Raw genomic sequence first — 19,000 nt, 5'->3', positions numbered from 1 at the left:
CTCAAAGGTGACTGGAGGTGGTCTGCTCGGGTCGAAAGGTGGAAACTGGGGCCAGTGAGTCTGTACTGGTGCTGCTGGATGCTGATACATGTTCCATGTGTGTCCCGCTGGAGCTGGAGGAGGCATCGGTGGTGGTGGTCCTCCTGCATAACCCGCGCCGCCTGTAAACACAGGAGCATTGAAGGGAGGAGGAGGAGGAGCGCCCATGTAACCGAAATGCTGAAAGTTATCCATTATTTCATGCTAGGTGTTTGTTAAAGCGCACAGTTGTGAAGAACGTCCAGAGAGAGAGAGAGAGCAGTTAATAACCGGAAGTTGTGAAGAAAGAACTTCCCGCCGAGAAGCCTTCAAAATAAAATCCCCTTCAAAATTAAAGCAGGATGGAAATGAACATTTAGGACACCGGAAAAAAAGATATAATCTGATTATAAATTAGATATTTTGTAGATATTAGATATTAACAAAAGAAGATATTTTGAAGAATGTCGGTAACCTGACAGTTGATGGACTCCATTGACTTCCATAGTATTTTTTTTCTACTCTGGAAGTCAATGGAGTCCATTAACCGACATTCTTCCAAATGTCTTCTTTTGTGTTCAACAGAAGAAACAAATTCATTCATACAGGTTTGAAACAACTTGAGGTTGAGTCAGTGCTGACAGTATTTTCATTTTGAAGTGAACTATTCCTTTAATGTGATTCTGAACAGGGGGTCCATTAACCGACAGAATTTTGTGTTCAACAGAAGAAAGAAATTCATACAGGTTTGAAACAACTTGAAGGTGAGTAAATGATGACAGAATTGTCATTTTTAAGTGAACTATTCCTTTAAGCAGCTCAACTGTTTTCAACATAATATGAAATATTTCTTGAGCAGCAAATCAGCATTAGAATGATTTCTGGAGGATCATGTGACACTGAAGACAATGATGCTGTTCTCCACCTCTTGAATATTAAATTATATTAAATAAATTGCTATAAAACTTCACAAAATGAATGTACTGTATTTTTTGACCAAATAAATGCAGACTTAATAAACATAAGATGCTCTTAGAAAACATTACCTATTGAATTCTGTTCTGTTCTTCTCTATTCAATATAAGAAAAGCTTATTTAGCTAATTATCTATTCATTGAAACATTTGTTAGTATTTATATTTCATTTTGTCAATAATATCCCTCTCTTTGTTCAATAAATAAATAGTATTGGCCGATTTAATTCATAACTGTAACATTTCATTGTTTTGTATTAAAATGAATAGTTTACCTACAGAAATTCTGGCATCATTTACTCATGTTGTTATAAACTTTTAGGTCTTTCTTCTGTGAAACACAAAAGATGTTTTGCTGAGTGACAGCCTCCATCATCATTCATCTTTGTCTTCTTTCCATACAGTGAAAGTAAATGATGAATGAAAAATAAATGGTTCCATGGAAGAAAATGATGCTAGTTTTAAACATGAGTGTGAATAAAATTACAGATTTTAAAATTTTGAGTGAATTATGCCTTTAATTAATGCTACATTTCATGATGTATTTTATGCTATGCTGTACATATTTTGTTTGTCCATTATGCAATGTCATATTTAGTTTCTTTGTTGGTCTTTATCTAATGCTCATTGTTGTGTTCATTGAAATACAACAGAAGACCTGCATTGTTCAGTGATAATATTTACATTTTATTCATACATTTTTTTTGTACATATATCCTTTGACTCGACGGGTGAGGATCAAAAACATACATGGTTTCTACTCTCTCTATGTAAAAAGTAACCCCTTCCCACTTTGCATTAATGCGAGTATATTCTATAACAATGAAATTCAAAAGAAAAAGAAATCCATTTGAAAAGACTACAAATGATTTCCACTGGGATTCAGCACAGAGCTTAAATCACTGTGTAACCACTGCATTTACTGATGTGCAACTTCTCAAAGAGACCAGAGTCACTTAGTTGTTTCAAACTGGCAGATACAAATAAAACACCCATTGCTGGACCACTTTGTGAATAACAGCAGAAATTATGACAAAACATTGTTCAGGTGACAATAGGCATGTCCTTGAAGTTCCAGCCAATTACTGATTTTCTTGACACTTAATATAACGCAAATAGCAGCTTGAGAGTAAAAGCAAACTGGACATCTAAAAATCCCACTTCAATCCACAGCACTGAGTGAAGGAAAAAAATTGTGTGCCAAATTTAAAGTTAGCTCATACAGAGACATAATTTGATTAAACATACCTTTATCAAATACATATTCTGGTGGGGTTTTAATTATTATTCCTGTGGTTCAACTACAAAAATGTACGGTCATATTGGAAACTTTATGAAAGTTGTCAGGATTTACATCAATATCTGCTACGGTAACTATAACAAGCACATGACCAGTGTGACACAAATGTGTCATTTTATTCCAAGCAGGGCAAAGAGAAACTAAAATGAAATAAAATAAAATAAAATTCATATATTTCACATCTCTTTAGGAGGATAGGTTCAGGGGAGACTTCCCAGAGACTTGGTAGACTTTAAACTTATTTCTCTGAGCCATTATTACATAAAGTGAGGCAAGAGATGGAATAAGTTCACAGAATATGATTTTCCAAAGTAACAAATCATCACAAGCGTAGAGTGAGAAATGGACCCTTAGGACAACGGAGGAGGCAAACAATCAGCTACAGAACAGTCTTGATTTTAAACCGGGTTTGTAGTTTTTAGTTCTTGGCGGCATCAACCTGTCTTGTCCAGTTCTCCTCCTCGATTCCAGAGTCATACTCCTCCTCAGAGGAGTCTTTAGCTGCAGCTCTGAGTGGAGAGAGCAAAGGAGTCAATGAGACTAATTCAAATGACTACCAAGTTCCATTAAAATAATTAGGATGTAAATTCAAAAGGACAGCAATGTGTGTTAGTTTACTTGGACAGCTGAGCTATCAAGTGTATTTATAGATTCTCAATATGTACAAATCTAACGACAGTTCAGGAAGTAATTTAATGAACCCAAAATGAGGAACCATTACTTGTTTGCATTAAAAAAAATGAAAATTATACTGAGTAGATAAAATATTTTCTTGATTTTAATTACATTATATTATGTGTATGGATTAATATATATATTGTTTAAAATGTTTTTGGTAAAATTGTTTAATTGCAATAGGCATTACAGTTCAAATAGATTCAAAATAAATTCTTTAAATGCATGATATATTTTAATTTTTAAGGTTTTATTTGTTAACTACAGTAGTTGACATGAACTAAAAATGAACAATACTTCTACACCATTTAATAATCTTAGTTAATGTTAGTTATACTAATTCAGTAAATATAATTAAAATAAAATGTATATATATTATTTACAAATATTGTATACTTATATATATATATATATTTAAATATTTTTAATTGCAATGTCCATTACAGTTCAAATAAATAAATAAATAAATAAAACATCAAGGCATCTTCAAAATAGATTCTTCAAATACATAATATACTTAAATTTTTTGGTAACACTTTATAATAAAGGTTTCATCTGTTAACATGAACTTAGAATGACCCTTAGTTAATTTCATCATTTACTAATACATTTTTTAAAACCAAAAGTTGTATTTTGTGAACATTAGTTAATGCACCATGAACTAACAAACAAAGAACACGTGTTTTTATTAACTAACAATAAGAAAGATCCGTAAATTTTGTAAAACAATATATTGCTCACTGTTAGTTTATGTTAGTTATTACATTAATGAATGAGACCTTATTGTCAAGTGTTACCAATTTTAAGGTATTTTTATTTTAGTCTTTTAATTGTATTTTTTATCTTAAAATGGCTCACTCCTGCTCAGAACAAAAAAGAATAACTTCAGGCCTGAAAACAGTCCATAGTTCCAGGTGAGTAAGAATAGGTACTTAATCGTAGACAGATAAGATGACACAAAAACAAAAAACAAAACAAAAAAAACTAGGCCATGTGAGCTCACCTTATGTACTGAGCTGGTGCTTTTCCTTGAACCACTTCCTTGTTCACCTCCACTGCCACAATATCTGAATGTGGCACCTCAAACATGGGATCAAGCAGAAGTTTTTCCTGTTGGGAAATAGTGGCAGCTCATGACATCACAAGAGCACACGTGATTATACCAGCATGCCTTTGAGGAACGGAAAACTGAATACAATACAAGCAACAAAAACAGCATTCTCTTACCATTATGGATCTAAGCCCACGGGCTCCGGTTTTACGCTCCAGAGCTAATCTGGCGATCGCTCTAAGGGCATCAGTCGAAACGTTGAGTTCACACTAATATAAAACAAAGAAACAGCACATCCTTAGAGAAACACGTGATGACTTTCTTTAATTTATGCCACATTTTATCATATTATATTACATTATGTATTATATATTTACTGAATTTGTAGCACTATCTATAAAACATCTGCTTATATTAATAAATTGAATAAATAAATAAATATAATATTTATATATATATATATATATATATATATATATATATATATACACACACATAAATATATATATATATATATATATATATATATATATATATATATATATATATATATATATATATATATGTATTATATATATATAATATAATTATCTGGTTTAATTTTAATTCACTTAAGTTAAAGTCAATGGGAAGTTCCTATTTACACAGCATACAATTCAAATTCAACCCATAACATGTTAAAATAATTAAACGCAAATAAATTACTGAAACATGCAGAATTGCATCATTAACGTAATTTACGTCAAGCGGATAATGTGCGCTCTCATCACACTGATCACACATTGTATTTATGCGCACACATTTCAGTACATTCACATTGTTTCCACACACATTCAGGATAATGTTTTTATCTGTCATGTGTATGTTGCTGTGTTTAGTAATTCTGAATGTACTATAATAGGCATATAATGCAGTCATGTCAAGACGGTTGGTTTGGGGTTTTTTCTTTGGCATCTCCATGTGGACATGTAAACGAGCTCTTTGCTGTTACAGTGTACACTCAATTCTGAAAAGTTTAGTTTGGTAATTTTTGTATGTGTGTGCATAAATGTATGAATTATATAGACTGATATCGTTTGTATATATCTGATATCATTTGGTTATTAGATATTCTTTTGGAGTCTCCATGTGCCCTTTTTTGGAAAGACACCTACATTTACAAAAAGCTTGCAGAAAATCCAGTTTTGTGAGAATTATCCTTCAATCTGAGAGTTTACTTTGATGGATATAGCAAATGATGACAAAATAAATGCATTATACAAGATAAATTAAGTATGCTTAGGCGTGTATGCGTAAGTATCGCGATTAATTGCACAAAAAGGGTGCGATTCGTTGTGATTAAAATTTTTTATCTATTGACACTTCTAGTTATATATATTAGGTACCAACCTTGTCCATGCTGAAGAGAGCCTGATACTGCGGCACAACAGCATTGCGTGGCTCCGTAAGGATGCGCACAAGCGTCTCCTCATCCAGACTGTGCAGTGGAACCACAACGGGAAGACGGCCCACAAACTCAGGAATCATGCCGAATTCAATGAGGTCTCTGGCCTCCACGTGTTTCAGAAGTCTGTCTTTCTCCTCGATCTCGGCCACTGCATCCACCTCTCCACCTGTGGTGTTAGCCAGGTCAGCCGCTGCTGCCGCCCTTCGACCTTTCCCCATGTTAGACGGTGTTCCAAACCCAAGGTACTACATATGGAATATAAAGACAATGGGCACATCATATATATATATTATTTTCTTGATCAAAAATACAGTAAAAACATGTAATACTGTGAAATATTATTACAATTTAAAACAGTGGTTGAAAACCTTCACTGTCACATTTGATGAGTCTTTTCTGAATAAAAGTTTTAATTTCTTAAAAATTAAAAAAGGAAATTCTTGCAAGCCCAAAACATTAAAATGGCAGTTTATGTAATCCTGACAACCCCATCCTAAAAAAAAAAACACTTCTAAAAATCCGCTTCTTGTGGGCGGGGCAAGTGCTAGGCGGTTGTCTGTTTGCAAAATGATGAGTGATCGAGCATTCCTCGAGAGAGTTACCGCTCTGTATTTGTTTTGGAAATAGGGGGCATCGTCGCCGTACTTGGGTCCACCGAAACCCACCGGAGGCGTACCCAGTTTGACGAGTTTCACCATTTGCTCCAGGAGCTGCGCCTGGATGACGGCCGCTATCAGCGGTGCTTCTGCCGGTCCCGCGCACAGTTTGATGACCCGTTGTCCCGCATCGGAGCGAGGATCACCCTCGCCCTCACCCACATAATCTGCCATATATTTTTTTATTGATGATAAATGGAGCCAGCCTCTAAAAGTAATTAACCTGTGATTTTTTTTTTCTTTTCTCACACAACACTGTTTAGACACGTACTATGTTCTTCTACACTAAAGTATATTGGTTGTCTTTACATTAGAATAATAATGTTTCATATAATCTGGATTTAGATATGTAATTTCTAATTATGTATGTTTTAATATGTAATATAAAAACATACATAATTAGATATGTATGTTTCATATATTGAAATCAAGTTTTTATGTGATAAAAGGTTTACTTTGTTTTTACTTCACCACGTGACAGCAGCAAGCAGGCTCCTGATTGGTTAACGCGGTGCGAACTGACGCCAAAGTTCAGATTTTTCAACTCGGGCATCAGACGCGAATTCGCGTCAAGCGCGTGAATGCACAAAAATCACCAAATAAAATAATTTGAACGCGCCAGACGCTCAATTCGCGTCATTCGTGCGAACTGGACCTCCAGATGCGCGTAAATGCATCTTTGCATTGACTTAACATTGAAATCACTCGCGCCAGACGCTCTATTCGCGTTTGGTGTGAACGCACCATAAAGGTCGTTAGTCCATTGATTTATTTATTAGAATAATTTAGCTGAAGGAAATTAAATATGAAATTTAAGATAACCAAGCTAGTCTTTCACCATTTTGTGAATAAAGCTTTGTTGTTTTGTGTCAACATTCTTTTAGAACTTACCTTCTCATTCTTCCTCCTGCTGATGATACGGTCAAGTCCATTAAATGCTCCAGATGCTACAAACAGGATGTTGGTGGTGTCAACTTGCACAGTTTCACCTCTCAGCTTCCTTGTGTTCTTCTCAGGAACATTAACAATAGTGCCTTCCAGTAGCTTAAGTAAACCCTACAAAAACCACGTAACGTTATTCATCACAACAAAAACACTATCACAGTTTAGTTTTTTTATCTTTCTGTAAAGACATAAAAATTTTAGGTATGACTAAAATCTGTTTTCTGTAGTCATACAAAACGATTGGCAAATTTAGCAAAAATGAGTACATCACAAGTTTTTGTTAGTGATTAAATAAGCACGCTAGAAATACAGAAGTGAGATTCTAAGAATAACAGACTGTGTTTCTGTAAATCTTTAACAGCCGTGTGAGCGTTCTTGTGATTTAGGTCAAAGTTTAGATGAATATCAGTGACACATCTGAAGTGCGTGATCTAGGACAGAGAATCTGCTTCATTTTTAAATCACAAACCTGCTGCACTCCCTCTCCTCCCACGTCCCGTAACTGATGGATCCCGGGAACGCTGCCAATCTTGTCCACTTCGTCCAAGAACACGATACCTGAAACAATTTCAACATCCAAATCGAACTTTAATTGAAGAAATTATTTTTTAATATTTCATACATGTGGGTAAATGTCACAGGAAGTTACCTTGCTGAGCTTTCTCGATCACATAGTTGGCGTCCTGCAGAAGCTTTGCGATGACTGACTCTATGTCCTCTCCCACGTACCCCGCCTGGGTGAGGGTGGTGCAGTCACAGATTGCAAAGGGAACATCCAGGCATTTGGCCAGCGTTTGAGCCAGAAGTGTTTTTCCTGTCACACAACTCAAGGTTTCTAGTTTTTCCATATTACCACACTCAAAACGTTTAATAATTAAGGCTTCTATCATATCGTACACAATACTGAAAGTGTGTTTCGGTCTCACCAGAGCCAGTCGGGCCCAGCAGCACTATGTTGCTCTTCTCTAGTTTGATGTCGGCGTGTGTGGAGTCCAGCACTTCTCCTCCTCTCTTCTCTGGAGCTGCCTGCTGGTTCAACTGCTGCTGCATGGAGGCACCCAGAGCGTTTCCATGAGGACTGATCCCTGCGATCTGGAGCAGCTCTGGACAAATTAAACAACAGCAGCAAAAACAAAACAAAAAATGCATAAATTATGATTTTTTTAAGCTTAGTGCATGCATGAATGTTTCTGGAATCTTGATTATGTATCTTTGAAAAACTCATCTTAAAGAACGTTTATTTTCTTATTTCTTATGTAATTTAGTCCAGTTTACATAACATTTTTAAAAGGAATGTTCCAGGTTCAAAGATCAAGTTTTTGACTTTTTGAGTGGCACACTGTTAATTACCACAATAGTTTCAACACCTCACTTATCATAATTACAAAATACATGTTTACAGTAATGCACTTACAATAGTTTAAGACATTCAACGAGGGTTTGAATCAAAGCATCCAAAGCTCACATTTTTGTTAAACCACTTGAAAAGACTTTGATACAAAGATGTGTATTATTTAAGATTTTATATAAATTTGCACAGGCAAAATTAGAAGGCAAATTTAATCACAATAATCGACCAACTGAGAGATGGGGCCAAAAAATATTTTTAGGTAATTGACAACATGCCACACATGACGTCCATTCGGCTTCAACTTGTATCAAACATGTCTTCACGAGTCATTTGGTAAAAAAAGTTGTAATCAAAACGCTATACTTACATATACTTGCATATATACTTTCTATATAAAGAATCAAATATAAAAACATGACAAACATGACAAACTTAAAACATTTTTTTTAAATAAAATAAGTTTAAGTCAAAGTATTAAAATGACTAAAACTAAAAAAGAAATAAAAATACATAAGAGCGAAATAGAAATTAGTAAAATGACTAATAAAATGACAAAAACAAAAAAATATTAAAACAATCTAAAATGAAAACTGAAAATGTTAAAACAAAATAATTTTTTTTTTAAATATAAATGTTTTGCAAATCGCAAATAAGTACATGAATAATACTAAGTTATAACAGCACTGAAATGTTTACTCTTTTCTTCAGTAAAGACTAGTTGCATCATGCACTGTGAGCTGGTAAGGTCAATTTGCTTAGTGTGCACAGCTGCTCTAATCACAGGATCTACAGGGATTTCATGTGACAAAAACCTCTAAAAGCTGCATTTGACAAAAGCGACACATGAACCAGCAGTCAAACATAAAACATGACAGCATTCTTTCTGATACATGCATTGCCACTTACGTAATTATGCAACGATATAACATTTCAACAATGAAAAAGGGTAAAGGAAATGAAGAAAATTGACTAAGTGATTTTTTTTGGCATTTGTACAACACCCAACATAAATCAAAGCAACTGAAGCAACATAAAACAGACTTGTTTCGAAAAATAAATGGTTTAAATGACATATTGTATGGACAATAAGATTATGGATGTTGACATACACTTACTTGTAAACCTGTATTCGTCCTCTCGTCGTCTTAGCTCTAGCTCTACAGAGAAAGGAGGACAGTTACAAAAATCCCTGACCAATTAAGTAAACTCTGCTGCAAAAATGCTTCTGAATTGTACAAATGCCAAAAGATGACAGATATCATAAAATGCTGCTGTTGGATTAGATACTAATGGACAGAGTACACATCACAATGGAGGTTATTTTGGCTTCAGAAAGAGAAGATTAGAAGATTCAAGAAGGTACACAATGGCAAACTGTCATATCCGTTATTTGAAACACTGCATAACCAATTTAACGTATCTATCTAACGTGGCATATTTCTGGGTAAAACAGCATATTCAGAGGAAATTAATGTAGAGTAGAAGTCGCAGCGATCATCCCTACTATTGCTCATATTATTGCCCAAAGGGTCACTTCTTCATTTTGCTTTCAGCTGACAGAGTGAATGTGAAACCTGGCTTTTTGAGGACACGAATTTAATTTTTATCCTGTAACAGATTCATTTCCTAATGGCTGTGATTATCTTACATAAGACCCGTTTAGTGAAAACCACCTGCTTCTACCTTCTATGTGTGTTTTACACACACACGCACACACACACACACACACACACACACACACACACACACACACCTCGAGGAGTGAGGGAGGCCTGTTTCTCCGCCTCCACCTGCTGCTGTCTGGAGCCTGTGGGCATGTTGTTGTAAATGCGTTTATAATGGTTGTAAACGGCCACTGCCAGAACCTTCTTAGCATGGTCCTGACCCACAACATACTTATCCAGATAAGCATAGATCTGCCAGAAAACAAAAACAGAGAGATTGTATATGAAGACGGAGACAACTAGCTAGATAACAATGTCACAGGGTGTTATACAGCCTTAAAATCTCAAAGGAAAAAGAATAACCAACTTTTTTAGGTGGTGGAGGGGGTTTCTGTTGGAAAGCCAACTTGACAGCTTCTGCTGCGGATTCCGGGTCTTTACTCAAACTCTTCTTAGAATCCGTTTCGGAAAGCACCACGAAAAAGTGGTGGCATTTTTCACATTTCACAAAGCGAGTTGATGCTACACAAAAGAGAAATGACATCTTAGTGTAATTTTATTAAAATAATGACTGTTACTCACTTTTAACTAGAGCTGCATGATTAATTGAAACTGAAATTTTGTTATTTAATAATAATAACAATAACAACATTAATAAAAATAAGAAAGGAAGGAAAAAAGAAATAATTTCTTAAATCGCAATTTAAAATGTCTCAATGTTTTACTTTTAACTAAGCAACTTTTAAACCTTGTTACTAATTAAAGCACCAGCAGATGAAAAAGCGACTTGTGTGTGATTTATTTTTAGCATTGAAGAGTTAGTTCAGTTAACACCCTGGCCTACTTAAACATGCAAGGCCAAAGGAATCCATAACTCTTTGGAAACAAGGTCAGTAATAAAAAAAAAAGTGATAACCTTGAGTAATCCCATATTACACACAGCAGACAAACAAAAAAAAATGAACAAAATCAAATAAAAATGAAGTGGTAATAGAAAATTAATTCATAGAAAACAAATCAAGTACTCACAAACAAATGTTTCTACATGTGTGCAAGGATCTCCACATTTAGGGCATCTCAGCTGACTTCCTCCTTTGCCAGAATTATTTGAGCTGGATCTCTTTCCACTTCCTTCACCAACAGATTTCTTAAAAGGAAGACAAGTATATTTATATATATATAAAAAAACAAATTCCAGAACTTAATTACATTGGCAAGCTGTTATTTCCTTCTTAAACCCTTCTTGTCAGAGAATAGGGAGTGTATGACAAGTAACGCTGTATATCTATCATCGTACCTTTCCACCGTCTCCATCTTTCATCCCATCTTTTGAAGCAAAGTACACGGAAGTCTCGGAGAATGACCTGACGGGGATACGGCGTGCCAGACGAACCTCACGAGCTCCGGGGAGCCTCAGTGACAGGAACTGGACTCTGGAGCCGGATATTCCTGTGTCACATACACAAACATGAGACCTTCAGGAGGAAATTCACTCAAAATAACAATTACATGACGCCAGTTACAAAATCATTATCATGCTGTTTAGACTAGAGTGCCTCTACAGGAAATTGGCAACAAAATGTACACTTTACTAGAACAGAAATCAAATATCCAAACATTAAAATAATGTTGAAATAATGACTATAGGAGTCAGGAGAATTAATTTTTCATTTTATGAATCTTGAAAGCCATTTTAAATAACAAACAGGCAAAACTAATAGCCAAATAAATGATGACACCTTAAACATCATAACAATTCCAAAATTAAATCACTATTGTAGGTGATCACTTTAATAAACAATCTGGTTAAAGACAATTCTCATATGTAGGCTAACGTTACAGCAATATATGCACTTATCAACAACTGTCTATTATTTTATTGTTTTACTTTATAAAGCATTTAAATCTACTTTTCTATATGAGGGGGGATGTAAATGTTTGTGTGTCACTGAACACCATTTATGGTTTGTTTGTTTATTGTTCGCGCACCAGCAGAAGCGCTAGCAAAACTAACTAACGTTAGGCTAAGAAACAAAAAAACATCAATATTTCTCAAAATACGACTTTCTTCTTACCTTTATGAGCAGAATTTATGAGTTTTCTCGCTGCTAAAGCACACGTACACGACATGTTTCAGAGTTGTTTTGTTTTTTGACGAACTGAATCGGTTGATTTTGAGGAGCGCTGGGAGGTTAGCGCTAGCTGAGAGCTAACCCACTGAAAGCCATTCAATATAGGCCCAACAATAATAAATGACTTACACAGAAATTGCGAATTAAATAAAAATCAATCAAACATATTAATATATACGAAAAGCGTTATTTTGGAATCTGCTATATGCAGCTGAACTAAACACACACTGCAGTCGAACTAGGCACTGTGATACAAGTAAATAACTGATGACACTCTTGAATCACTGAATCATTCTGACAGAGAATCATTTGTGTCAGTGAATCCATCTGCGAAGATTCAAACAAACGGGTCAGCGAATCGCTAGTCAATGAATACATTGCGTCACCAGTGAATCAAATGAATCGATGAATCAATCGAATCAATATGTAACACTGAATTACGACACTGCACACCGGTGCAATACACACTCCCCACCACGGACATACATAAATAACTGTCCTGTAACAACTGTAAAGAGTATACAGAGAAAAGTACAACGTGTACGTGTGTGATTGCACACCTGCTATTATCTTATTCAAGATGAATACAATTTCTAAAAATAAATTAAACTTTCCAATCTACATAGCATTTAAATATTACCAGATAAAGGTTTATTTTTTATGTTTTAAACAACACGAAAGTGAATCAAAGATGACAGATTTTTTTTTCTGTTATTTTTGGTTGAACTATCTCTTTAATAGCGCTCTCCAATGCGCATGCGCGCAGTTAGCAGTCGCTGATTGGCTGGTGTGATCGTGTGCAGTCAATCGTTTGCTTCTGGCTGCGGAAGCTGCTGTCATGTGATGTAGCGAAAGGATACAATGTTTTTTCAAACCTGTGGATGAAAGGCATTAAAAGGTGATTTATTTCATGAATCGACACGGTAACATTTTCTCATCTATTACTCGAAATGGTCTCCTGAATATGATAATTATTTTAGAGGTACCATCGTTTTTATATAGTGTTTTTGCGGGAATTGTGTATGTATGTTCAGTTGTCGCATTAACTCACTGGTAGTGACTAGACCATTTTGTACTCTAGTCACATGTTTTCTATGTTGAAATACATGGAAGGGGTGTAAAAGCAATACTTTTGTTTTTTTACATGAAATTAAATTTCATGAATACCTCTTCTTTTCATCTAAATTACAAGCATTGTGTTGATCATGTCAGTTATTCTGAGAGGCTTGCACTTATTTAATCAAACATTTAATTTGCATTTCAGCAATGGAGGAGATAAGAGTATCTCCTGATTATAACTGGTTCAGAAGCACTGTACCTCTGAAAAGAGTAAGTCTATCTATCTATCTATCTATCTATCTATCTATCTATCTATCTATGTCATCTTTTTAATTTGAATTAAGGCTGAAAACAGGATGCTAACTGTCATTTGTCATTGTTAATTTTCATGCAAGAAAGTAGAATTAAAACGAGAAAAAAAAATCATAGAACTGCTGTACCAAATGTAAATTATGTATTTTTTTTCTCTGTGTCATATGATACTAATGTAGTTTCTGCCTTTGTGTCTTTAGATAATTGTGGATGATGATGACAGCAAAGTCTGGTCGTTGTATGATGCTGGGCCGAAAAATATCAGATGTCCCATCATCTTCCTCCCACCTGTGAGCGGCACCGCAGAGGTTTTCTTCCAGCAGGTTCTGGCTCTCTCCGGATGGGGCTACCGTGTCATTTCGGTATGTTCTCTCACACATCAACTAGAGAGAGACCTGGCTGCTATACATTTGTTAATTAATAGGGTTTATTCGGTTGCTTGCCATTTCCAACATGGTAATTTATGTAACCAACATGGTAATTTATGTAACCAACATGCCCTTGTGCTGCTCTTCTGACATTCTTTCTTACGTAACTTGATATTGCTTTACACAGCTCCAGTATCCTGTCTATTGGGATCTGCTGGAATTTTGTGATGGATTTAGGAAGCTTTTAGACCACTTACAACTTGACAAGGTATGGAAAATTGATTATTTTATACATGCAAGATGGCAAATTACAAGTCTCTTTCACAACCTGTTTTTCTGTCTCTGTGCAGGTGCACTTGTTCGGTGCATCTCTGGGTGGATTCCTGGCTCAGAAATTTGCTGAAGTCACACATAAATCTCCCAGAGTTCACTCTCTAGTCCTGTGCAACTCATTTAGTGACACATCGATCTTCAACCAGACATGGACAGCAAACAGGTAAAGACTTACAGAATACTGATAACTTTTCCTGTGGTAATGTCTCCATCCTTGTGGACTTTTTCTCATTCTCTTTCTTTTCTAGTTTCTGGTTGATGCCTGCGTTCATGCTCAAAAAGATTGTGCTTGGTAACTTTGCCAAAGGACCTGTGGACCCAAAAATGGCAGATGCAATTGACTTTATGGTTGACAGAGTGAGTTCTTCTACCATACTGACTGTTTTGGAAGTTTTGATGACATAATTTTTTAGTGTAACTATTCTACAACTTTTGACCCACCTCCATTCAAAAATGGCCACAGAAAAATTCCTTAAAATATCAATGTCAATTTTTTGCATAAGGACGTTTAACATGAAAAACTACCCAGATTTTGTTAAACATGTAAATGTGCTAACATTCATTGTATTGAAATATTTTATTGGGTAGTTAAATCAAGCCAAATCTACTTCTTGTGCTTGAGCTGGATTGATGTAGTTAGTAATAGATCTTATACTGATGTGTGAACTTCTGTGAAGGTAAATTTGTCTCACTCTTTGCTCATTTATCAACAAAGTGTGCTTTGTTTATTTGTGTTTCAGCTGGAAAGCTTGAACCAGAGTGAACTGGCTTCTCGACTCACATTGAATTGCCAAAACTCCTACGTGGAACCTCACAAGATAAAGGATGTTGCTGTCACCATAATGGATGTAGGTCTTTTTTTTATAAATAGGCTAGAAAACAACTGTTAAAAACAGTTTAAATGATTTTGACCTCCTTTTCTCTTAGGTTTTTGATCAGAGTGCCCTGTCACATGAGGCAAAGGAAGAGATGTATAAGCTGTACCCAAATGCTAGAAGAGCTCATCTCAAAACCGGCGGAAACTTCCCTTATCTGTGCAGAAGCGCAGAAGTTAACCTGTACATACAAGTGAGTCCACTGTTTCAAGTTGTTTAAAGGAACATTTGAACCTAAATTTTTATTTTTATTATTTACTCACCCTGGTGTTGTTCCAAACCCCAATGATTTTATTTCTTTCTTCTGTGGAGCATGTATGAAGAAAATTTGAAGCTTCAAAAAAGAAGCAAAAACCCTGTAAAGTAGTCGGATTTGTTTCTGAATCTTAGCTACATGATAGCTTTGTGTGAGAAACAGTTATTGAAGTCCTAGCTGTCCTTGATCTGTCACACAGTGTCCAATTCTTGAACAAATCATTATTTTTCATCGAATTCAGAAAGCTGGTCTGAATGATTCATTCTCGAATTTAAAAACTGACAGCTTAATGATCTGGTTGCAGCAGTTAATGTCTTACTGGAGGGGAAGATTATCAGTAGCTTTGTTTCCATCCACCTATTTTTATGCAAATTTTTGATTGCTGGATCCAATAAGACGACATGCATACAATGGAAACACATCTGCTTAATAAATCCCTCGATGTGTAGCAAAACACTCATGTGAATTTCCTCAACAGAGGATGTGATTAGACTGGACTGGATTAGACTAGTGGACCAATTTCATTGCACATCATCTTAAATGTTGGTTTGATGCCTGAGCCAGAGTCTGTCATCCGAATGATTTGGTGTAATGACCTTCCAGAACTGTCCCACACGATTGCGTTCTCAAACACCAGTCATTCGCCTCCGAACGCAAGATTACATGACAGCGTTTATTGCATTTCATCTGTGCCCTCTGAGGCGAAAGTCATTCATGATGTTGGATAAAATAGCCACAGTGGCTTTCCCCATTCCAGCAACTTCTGTTTTTATTACAGATATCGTGCCAATTTCTCAGGAAGTGACTATTTTGTTCTCTTGAGCACGGGATGGAGATGTTGCTTTATTCGCAGATGTTTTATGCGATATTCCAGTTTTGCACATAAGTTTAATTTGCAACTTTGGATGGAAACAAAGCTAGTGAATAACAACATAAATCTCAGTCTGTTTTGAAAACATATGGAGCACTTTTATGATACTTAAGCTTAAAATCTTTATTGAGTAGCAATAAAAACGACACACCTAGCCCTAGGGCCCCATCATACACCTGTTGCAATGCGGCGCCAGGCGCGACGCAAGTGTTTTTTGCTAGTTTCAGCCCGACGCAGTTATCATTTTCATGTCCTGCGCCACGTTGTTTAAATAGCAAATGCATTTGCGCCTATTTGTGCACCCATGGGCGTGCTGGTCTGAAAACGAGGTGTGTTCAGGCGCATTGTTGGCGCGTTGCTACTTTGAGGCAACTGAAATAGACTGAGCCATTGACCAACTAAAACCTGGTCTTAAGTCAATGGCGCAGTATTTATATATTTTTTGTTGTTTAAAGGGCGCATTATCCTATAGGCGGGTGCACAACGCGCAAACACTCTGCTTATTACACACACACGCAGCAGCACACAAACATGCCAAAAATAAAAGGATTACAATGTAAAAGATTATTATTGTGTACATAAAGATATGGTGGAATCCGGCTTGTCCTGTAGATGGTCTGCTTGCTCGCCTTTAACCTCACGCTCGAGCAGACCCTTTTCCTCTCTGGAGACTCGTTCAGTTTTTCCGCTTGTAAATTCTGCCATGTGAATAGCGAATCCACCATGGCACGAGCGCAACTGGCTTTTAAAGGGAATGGGAGATGAGACTCTGATTGGTTTATTGCACGTTACGCCCAAAATACACCCATTACTCATTAAGAGAATAGGGCCAACCCTTTTAGACCAGTCATTAAACTAGCAAAAGTGGATTGGACACGTGCGCTTTAGACCATGTGCTTAGATCGTTAAAATAGGGCCCCTGGTGTTGTTATGATTTCAGGTGCTTAATTTGCACTGTTACTCTGGTTTTAATCTGTAGATACACCTGCGCCAGTTTCATGGGACACGGTACGCCGCCATCAGTCCAGAGATGGTCAGCGCAGAGGAGCTGGAGGTGCAAAGGACAAATCTGAGCAACAACAGTGAGAGTGATGATGAATCATAGAGGCTTCATGCAAACATTCTCTGAATGATGAATAGATGAATCAGGAGTTTGACCTGATTCAGCTACACAACATTTAGAGATCACGTTTCGGTATTCTGTTTTTCTATTACCTTTAAGTCAGTTAAATGTGAATGGACTTTATAGAGCCTATTTTTACTTTATGGAAAATAAACAATATTTTGATATAATATTATGACTGTAAATAAGTGAAATTGATTACATAGTTAGGATTTTCATATAATGCCGTATTTTGACCCGGTTGCCTTACACAATATACGTAAAACGCACTTTTAACTCCTTGAATATAATTTTCTGCCTTTTGTATGTTGGTGTTATTTTCTGTTTTGCATTTGTTTTTTTGTATGAATGTTGTCAGCATTATTATTTCTGTTGTTTATTTGAGTCATGCACTGATATAAAATGAAACTAATTTCAACACCAGATTGTATAAATCTTTCACTTTTTCCAAATTACCTTTGAGGAGTCCTTGATTTAGAAACAAATGAAAATGTGTCATTATTTACTTAAAATAAAGCCGTTTAACCACAAAAACCAGATATTGATAATTGTTGTAGATTTACAACTAATTTAAATTACTGGAATTCAATTACAAGTTTTGCATTTGCTAAACTCATGCTTTTTTTTTTTCTAATAATAATTGTGTATTGGGTGCAAATCTGCCTTTTCTGCCTTGTTTGTAATGTAATATTTTGACCTTATGTTTATTAGTATTTTATTTCCCTGTTGAGAAGGAGCATTTGTAAATACAAGTCTACAGTTATAAACCACAAATGAACCACTAAAGCATTACCATACAATTCAAACACTGTTACGGCTATACAGTATTTACATAGGAATCAGATCAATGAATTGGGATTGTATGGCATGCAAATAATACCCTGGTATATGTATATAGTATTCATTGAGTACCATGATATTATGATCTAATACGTCACAATATTTTTTGGAAAAAGCCAGTACATTAAAGTCGGCATGAAATCAAAGTGAATAATTCTTTTTTTTTTTAAATGGAATATTTCATTGTTTATTATAAATGATTAATCCGTGCATACAACTTTTTAAAATTCATGTTCCTTCATAATCTTTAATCAAAATAACTTCTCCCTTTTGCAGCGTCATCTCTTCTCTTCTGTGATGACGTGTTTACTGGCGCGAGGGCGGGACAACCTGTCACTCACATGACATCCACCAATAGCAAACCACAACCAATCATCTCCCCATGGACAAAATCAAGTCCTGCCCTTCATTTTTTCTTGTTCAAGAAGCCTTTTTACTCTGATATACATCACAATAGAGAAGAAAAGACAATCGCAACTTCCGTTTCATGCTGTCTTTAACTGCAGCATATGTTATAGACACTCAGAGCACCTTAGCAAGTTTAATACTCATCATTAAGAGTTTGTTCAAAACCCTAATAATGAGCAATGCCTTGGCAACACCACTAATACTTCGTTGGAGGAAACCTTCTATCAACAAAAATAAAGGAACACAGATTTTTGTTTAATGAGCCAGTTACTTGGACAGTTTGCAACATTATTCCAAAAGAAAATAGCTGAATGTTCCTCAAATACGGTTGCTGTTGATAGTA

General features: G+C 35.6%; 3 protein-coding genes across 5 annotated transcripts in view; 1 reads left to right on the top strand and 2 right to left on the bottom strand.

Moving 5' to 3' along the window:
• pdcd7 (programmed cell death 7) overlaps positions 1 to 321 on the bottom strand; it is a 4,791-nt gene extending 4,470 nt beyond the window's left edge. The window contains exon 1 of the mRNA XM_081358953.1: positions 1 to 321. This exon is cut by the window's left edge and continues 738 nt beyond it. Within this exon, the coding sequence (XP_081215079.1) occupies positions 1 to 234 (234 nt within the window). The 5' untranslated portion in view covers positions 235 to 321.
• A 1,333-nt stretch (positions 322 to 1,654) lies between these two features.
• Positions 1,655 to 12,594, bottom strand: clpxa (caseinolytic mitochondrial matrix peptidase chaperone subunit Xa). The gene is made up of 14 exons (XM_081359678.1): positions 12,156 to 12,594; positions 11,378 to 11,529; positions 11,110 to 11,227; positions 10,448 to 10,602; positions 10,170 to 10,332; positions 9,532 to 9,573; positions 7,992 to 8,168; positions 7,715 to 7,879; positions 7,535 to 7,623; positions 7,012 to 7,176; positions 5,407 to 5,709; positions 4,194 to 4,286; positions 3,970 to 4,076; positions 1,655 to 2,800 (listed from the first exon to the last, which is right to left on the bottom strand). The coding sequence occupies exons 1-14, from the start codon at positions 12,208 to 12,210 to the stop codon at positions 2,710 to 2,712; spliced, it is 1,875 nt and encodes a 624-aa protein (XP_081215804.1). The 5' UTR covers positions 12,211 to 12,594; the 3' UTR covers positions 1,655 to 2,709.
• Positions 12,595 to 13,011: 417 nt separating this feature from the next.
• Positions 13,012 to 18,923, top strand: spg21 (SPG21 abhydrolase domain containing, maspardin). 3 transcript variants are annotated; one of them, XM_081354707.1, is made up of 10 exons: positions 13,012 to 13,110; positions 13,477 to 13,541; positions 13,784 to 13,945; positions 14,139 to 14,219; positions 14,302 to 14,447; positions 14,533 to 14,641; positions 15,025 to 15,132; positions 15,212 to 15,352; positions 17,266 to 17,368; positions 18,526 to 18,923. In XM_081354707.1, exons 2-10 carry the CDS (start codon positions 13,479 to 13,481, stop codon positions 18,747 to 18,749), a joined length of 1,137 nt encoding a protein of 378 aa, XP_081210833.1. In that variant the 5' UTR covers positions 13,012 to 13,110; positions 13,477 to 13,478; the 3' UTR covers positions 18,750 to 18,923. The 3 variants fall into 3 exon arrangements, with proteins under 3 accessions (XP_081210833.1, XP_081210832.1, XP_081210834.1); XM_081354706.1 differs by having other exon boundaries at positions 13,045 to 13,135; XM_081354708.1 differs by lacking the exons at positions 13,012 to 13,110; positions 18,526 to 18,923 and adding an exon at positions 13,133 to 13,194 and having other exon boundaries at positions 17,266 to 18,489.
• Positions 18,924 to 19,000: the final 77 nt, after the last annotated feature.

The sequence above is a fragment of the Scardinius erythrophthalmus genome, assembly GCF_964197995.2.
Source record: "Scardinius erythrophthalmus genome assembly, chromosome: 2".
NCBI classification, from domain to species: domain Eukaryota; kingdom Metazoa; phylum Chordata; class Actinopteri; order Cypriniformes; family Leuciscidae; genus Scardinius; species Scardinius erythrophthalmus.
This window is presented reverse-complemented; position numbering and strand designations above follow the sequence as displayed.